Source organism: Emiliania huxleyi (genome assembly GCF_000372725.1).
Source record: "Emiliania huxleyi CCMP1516 unplaced genomic scaffold EMIHUscaffold_24, whole genome shotgun sequence".
Taxonomy (NCBI): domain Eukaryota; phylum Haptophyta; order Isochrysidales; family Noelaerhabdaceae; genus Emiliania; species Emiliania huxleyi.
Window position 1 is genome coordinate 496,825 of NW_005200250.1, and position 6,000 is coordinate 502,824.

The 6,000-nt window shown below is 64.5% G+C and overlaps 2 protein-coding genes across 2 annotated transcripts in view; one reads left to right on the forward strand and one right to left on the reverse strand.

Annotated features, from left to right (window-relative positions):
• Nucleotides 1–3,469: 3,469 nt before the first annotated feature.
• EMIHUDRAFT_205525 (hypothetical protein) lies at nt 3,470–4,656 on the forward strand (the record flags this gene model as incomplete). Its single annotated transcript, XM_005778844.1, has 3 exons — nt 3,470–3,524; nt 3,782–4,515; nt 4,621–4,656. The coding sequence occupies 3 exons, from the start codon at nt 3,470–3,472 to the stop codon at nt 4,654–4,656; spliced, it is 825 nt and encodes a 274-aa protein (XP_005778901.1).
• A 191-nt stretch (nt 4,657–4,847) lies between these two features.
• Nucleotides 4,848–6,000, reverse strand: part of EMIHUDRAFT_421357 (hypothetical protein) — a 2,002-nt gene continuing 849 nt past the window's right edge. The window contains exon 3 of the mRNA XM_005778845.1: nt 4,848–5,951. Coding sequence (XP_005778902.1) covers nt 4,881–5,951 — 1,071 coding nt within the window. The 3' untranslated portion in view covers nt 4,848–4,880. The remainder of the gene's footprint in view (nt 5,952–6,000) is intronic.

Sequence of the window (6,000 nt, forward strand, 5' to 3'; positions counted from 1 at the left end):
CGTCGGCGATCATATAAGCAGTGCCGACGAGGTACGGCGCGACATGGCGGAGCATGAAAAGGCGCTTGACAAACATGGTGGCACGTTCGTAGTAGCGCGTGCGAGCAGTAGAGCCGGGCTTGACGATGATGTCAAAGACGGCTTTGCAGTCACCGAGCTGGGGCGTGGGGCCTGCGACAGCTCGGCCAGCATGCTCGAGCATGAGCCGGCAGGAGACGACTTTCTTGGCGGCGACGGAGGCGGTGGCGGTCTCCTCTTCGGCGACGCTGAGAGCCTCGATCTTGGACTTGTTGGCGCTCCAGTCGATGGCGCCGTTGTTGAACATCACGACGCATCCGCCGTAGTGTGGCGCCTTGCCGAAGGAGGCGTCATGGTAGGCGTGGAGGCCACGAGACTCGATGAAGCCTGGCGGGAAAGTGTCGAGTCCGTAGGGGATCTTGAGCTTTCCGCCGTAGGTGATGCCGAGGTGCTTTGTGGCGTTGAGATAGTTGATGACGGTCATGATGGCGTCACGATGGACGGCGCCGCAAGCCTGAGAGAAAGAGCCGAGCTTCGAGAAGAAGTACTTGATGTCGGGGCGCGTCATCTCTGCGGCGAGCTCTCCGTCGAGCTCTCCGGTGGCGTGGGCGTCGGCGGTAGGCGGGCCGCGAGGCGCGGAGGAGCGGCCGACTGGCTGCCGTCCGGTGCGGAACGGTGGCCTTTGTCCGCGCTGAAAGCTGCGCCGGCCGCCGGACGGGTCCCCGGCCCGCCTCGAGTTGGCGTCGGCCCGCGCCTTGCTCGACTCGAGAAGGGCGATCGCGTAATCGAACGACCGGTTCTTTTTGGCGGAAGGGCACATGCGTCCGGGGTGTCCGATGCCCCGGCAGTTGTGGCAGACGATCTCGACGGACTCGACAGCGTTTCCATCCTCGAGGTAGATGATATCGTCGCTTGCGCCACTGTCACGGACGACTGGGCAATCGCACTGGTCGACGTTAGCGCCGCCGAAGAAACCGAAGGCGGTGGTGGTGACGGCGCCACGCGGGACAATGTCGCGGATGTGCTCCATTTGCATGGCCTCGACGTGCATGGCAGCAGCCTTCGCCTCGGTTGACAGCCCGACGCTCTGAGAGGAGGCCCGCCTCCCACTGGCAGTCGGCAGCTGCTCCGGGCCGAGGTGGCCGTTCTCGAAGGCGTTCTTCCAGTGGGTGGAATAGTGCGCGACGAGTCTGGCGAGGTCACGTCGGGCAGGGACTGCAGGAGGGACTCCACCGACGCCTGCAGCGGTGCCAGCAATCCAGAAGTACCCGTTGTGAGGCCCGGTGCTATTGATCTCGGAGAGGCTCTCGGCTCCGAAAAGCTTTGAGTTCTCGTTGATGCACTCGAGGAGCCGAACAGCGATCTCGCTCTCGTCGTGGCGGTGAGTAGGCGGGCGCTCGGCGTTGACGCGGCGAATGTGGCTGTGGAGCTTGGTGACAGTGAACCCACTGATGCCAATGTCGGCGCCGATGCTGATCTTTGCCCACGCCGCATCGTGCGCACGGACATCAGAGCGCTGCGGCTCCATGTCCCCAATTGAGCAAAGGTACTGCCACGCCTGCTCCCCCTGCTGGAAGAAATTCTCGCGAAGGTGGAACTTGATGTCCTTGCAAGATATGTTCTTGACCAGGAGGGCGTAGGCCTGCTTGCGGCGGGTGCGGTACAGGGCCTGCATCTTCTGTGCGTGCTGCGCAGTGCCAGCAGGCAGAGGTGGAGCGCCGACGGCGGTTCCTCCCATGTCCGCACCAGTGAAGACATCCGCGACGCTGGAGCCGGATTCGTCGGTCCGCTCCGCACCAGTGTCGAGAATTGCCCTTCTCCACTCCTTGAAAGGAAGGCCAGATGTCCCATCCCATTGGATGACGGACGGCATCGGTTTCTTGGTGTGGTACCAGTGCTCTTGTCAGAGAGCTCGCATCGGACGAGAAATTAAGAGCTGACCCGCCTGCTTGAAGATGTGAGCCACTGTGTCGTACTCGAGAATGGCGTTTGCGCTTGCGTCTGTCATGTCGACGTCACCGACAGCAACCGTTGTAGGTGTCGCGTTGGCGTCACGTAGCTCTATCCCGACGGTCATGATGGCGATCAGCGCGAGCATTCGTTTCTGACGCGGGCGGGCCGAGACGCAGAAGAAGCGGAGCGGCAAGGGCTCTCCACGCAAGGGAAGTGATCGACTTTGGCTTTTTGCATCGAGCCATTTTCTACTGAATCCGGGGCTCCTCAGAGCTGAGGAGAGATGCCCGACCGCACAACAGAGCCAGGGCCGAGCGAGCAACCACCCGAAACGGGCCATCCAAACGAAGGCAGCCAGACAGACGACGAATTTACAGTGGAAGAGGAACAGCCAGAGGACGAGGCGCCCCAGCCGCCGAGGAAGCGAGGGCGCTTTGAGAATGAACGTAGCGATTCAATGGGTCAGGGAGAGGGGGCGAGCCAACAGCACACAGAGGACGGGAGGCCGATGCCGTACGGGGAGGAGCGCGCACGCACTGCAGGGGACGAAAGGCACGAAGGCGCCCCCCCACCGGGGTGGGTGCGAGGAGGCGAGATGCGGGGGGCACAGCTTGGACGACAGGCGCGCAAGAGACAGAAAGCCAGGGAACAAAGAGGAGGCAAGTAGGGGGGGCGGCTCGTAACTGAGGTTCGCCTTCAGGGACAGCCGCCTCCCTGAGTGGTGCTTGTTGTTCATAACGCTACTTACTTGTACTTGTAACCACGATCGATGCGAGGACGCAAGTCCACACCAACCCCGGCCATTCCAACGGCCAGACCGCTCGCTTAAGGCTGATTGGCTAGACGAGCGGTCTACCCCCGACGGGGCGGTCTGGATCAGGGGGGATGACATCGGCACGCCGGGAGGAGGTGGGTTTTAGGTATGTTGTTGGCAAACCAAGACACAGAGCTCACACAGGATCACAGCGGGAGGAAAGCGGCGAGTCGCAATTCCAGGGGTCGTTGTGGCGGGAGGAGGTGGGTGCTCCGCCGCCAGACCCCCCCCTCCATCACCCTCGCCCAGGGATCTACAACGCTGTCTTAAGGTCCGACAGGTTCGGCACCGGGCACCGCCTCGGTATACAAAATGCGCCTGCGGGCGGACCCTTACAGATCACAGATCACTGAGGAGTACTGTGCCGTACTAAAGTCTGTGCAGCTGTGAACAGCAGCTCCTGAGCACGGCGCCGCAGGCGCCTGTTGATAGGTCCAGGTGATAGCCCTGGATGGGCAATGCATACGCCTAGTTGGACCTCAGATCGCCCGACCGCGTCCCGGTGCTCTGCCGTCGGATTTGTGACGCCGCCGCACCGCGCCGCGGCCGGGGGCCCTCCCTCCGGAGGCCGAGGATGACCGTGGCGGACCGGGACGAGCTCTGGGAGGTTCAGTGTCAGTGAGTATATTGTAGAGACCAACCATATACACAATATCTCTCAGTCTAGCTAAGCCAGGGGAGGCGATGCCGGGGCCGTACAGCAGCTTAATGGTGCTTCGCCGGCGTGCGTCCCGGAGCGGTGCCGGACGGGCGGTCCGGGGGACAAAATCGCGGGACAGCGCCGACACCGCTCTGATTCGACTTTTTACTTCAAACAAAGACAGTGGCACGCGCCGCAGCGCGGTGCATGCCACTGTCAGGAGCGGATCCGTCAGTTAGTCGTGTTCACGCCGGGATCGTGTCCCTAGCAGCACAGACTTTCGTACGGCACAGTAAACACGACGTCTCTCCTCCCCAGCCGCTGGCGCGGCGCCGCTGCCGTTGCCGCCGCTGCAGTCGGCGTGGCGCTGGCCTCCTCGTCCAGCAGTGTCGAGCCCGGGCCGTGGGAGACGGGCCTCTCCGCCGCCGAGGTGCTGAGCAGCCCCGCCTGGCCGGCCGCGTTCCCGCTGACGGCCACGCACCTCGCCCGGCTCGACGAGACGCCCGATACGCGCTTCTACGCCCGACCGCGCATCAACGTGCAGCACGTTGACGAGAGCGCAATCGCCGCGCTGCAAGAGCTCTATGCGCAGGAGCTGCCGCGTGGAGGGGCGGTCTTAGACCTCATGTCGTCGTGGACGTCGCACCTAGCCGAGGGCCGCGGGCGCGACAGGGCCGACGGGCACTTTGCTCGCGTCTCGGGGCTGGGCGCGCACGCGGAGGAGCTCCGCGCCAACCCGGCGCTGCACGACTACCACGCGCACGACATCAACGCGGACCCTCGTCTGCCCATGTATGCAGACGAGAGCTTTGACGCCGTCGTCTGCAGCGTCTCGGTCGACTACCTCGCCGACCCGCTGCCCGTCTTCCGCGAGATCCACCGCGTGCTCAAGCCGGGCGGGCCCGCGCTCTTCACCTGGAGCAACCGGATGTTTCCGACCAAGGCGATTGCGGCGTGGCGGGAGGCGAGCGAGCCCGCCCGCCTCTGGATTTGCGGCGCCTACTTCCACTACTCGGTGCCGGGCGGCTTCACTCCCCCGGAGGGGGTCGACCTCTCGCCACACGCGGGGCGGAGCGATCCGGTGTACGCTGTGAGCGCGCGCAAGCTGGCGGGCCCGGGCGGGGGGGCAAACACAAAGTCCGAGCTGTGAGAGTGTGTGAGAGAGAGGTCGTTTTGGGGGCTCTTCGGCGAGCAGTTGAGAAATATGTTGCTATACATGTACACTCATTGAGGGGGGCGGCTGCGCACACAGACAACGAGTGTCACAAAACGGAGCTGCGGTTTTACAGTGTGACTGTGTGCAGCGAACTCTCTCCTCAGTCCTCTCTGACTCCTCCACGGAACTCCACAGGGGCGCACACAAAGCAGAGGGGGCAGCCTCTAGGTGGTGCGCAGCAAGCACGCGGCCGGGCTCGCGGCCGCAGCGGCGCCTAGTCGCTGCCCAGGGCGGCCGCTCTAGGCCTCCTGACTCCACCCCACGCCGGGCTCGCCCGAGCCCTTTTCGGCCGACCCGTTGGACGCGGTCGCCACCGTGTCGAGCTCCGCAGGCTCTGCTCCGCCCACCGTCGGCTTTGCTTCGAGCGCGACGCCCTCCCCTTCGGTGCCGGCGAGCGACTTGACGGCGAGGATGAAGAGGGAGGAGAGGATAAGGTTCACCGCGAGGGCGATGACCGCGATCGAGATGGCGTCGCCCTCGATCCCGAAGGCGAGCGAGATGACGATCACGCCGGCGCCAACCTCCCCGCGCGGGCACATGCCGAGCGAGAGCGCGAGGCGCGTCTTGAAGTTGGCCTCGTCGCGGTAGACGCAGCAGGGGAACATCTTGCCGACGATCATGAGGAGGGAGACCATCGCGACGTGGAAGATCAGCGTGCCCGCCGCCATCGTCTCCTCCTCGGAGGGGTCGGTGCCGTTGTACTTGGTGGCCGCGAGCATGCGGTGGCTCTCGTCGCCGCCGCAGCCCTCGTCGACCGCCAGCATGCGGTGGCTGCCATCGCCGTCGTCGACGTCGACGAGGGGCGGCATGGAGAGGCCGACGAAGAGCATGAAAGTTGCCGAGATGATCGTGTTCACCTTGTGCTCGTCGATGCGCGAGACGCGCTCCGCGATGATCGACGGCGTCGCCCTCGCCCGCATGAAGAAGGAGTGGGAGCGGTCGCCGAGCGCGCGGCCCGGCTGCGGCATGTTTGTGTGCCGGCCGGCGCGCGCGATGCAGCCGATGGTGAAGGCGGGGAGGAGGACCTCGAGGTGGACCGTGTCGATCTTCTCGCCCGAGTCGATGCGGCAGTCGTGCGTGAAGAAGTGGAGGAGCTCGCAAAAGATGGTGACGAGCGAGGCGTAGAGCATGGTGAACTGCCACGAGTTTGGGATGCGCACGGCGTGGAGGAAGACGTAGAGGACGACGAGGAGGAAGATGATGATGGTGAGATCGATGGCGAGCTCCCACTTTGCGCCGACGACGAGGATCTTGAGCGGGATCATGAGGAGGATCGTGTCGAGGTCGTCGAAGATGGCGAGGATGCGCGCCTGGGGGGGGGCGAGACGCGCGGCGTTGGTGAGGGTGGGTCGGGGGGGG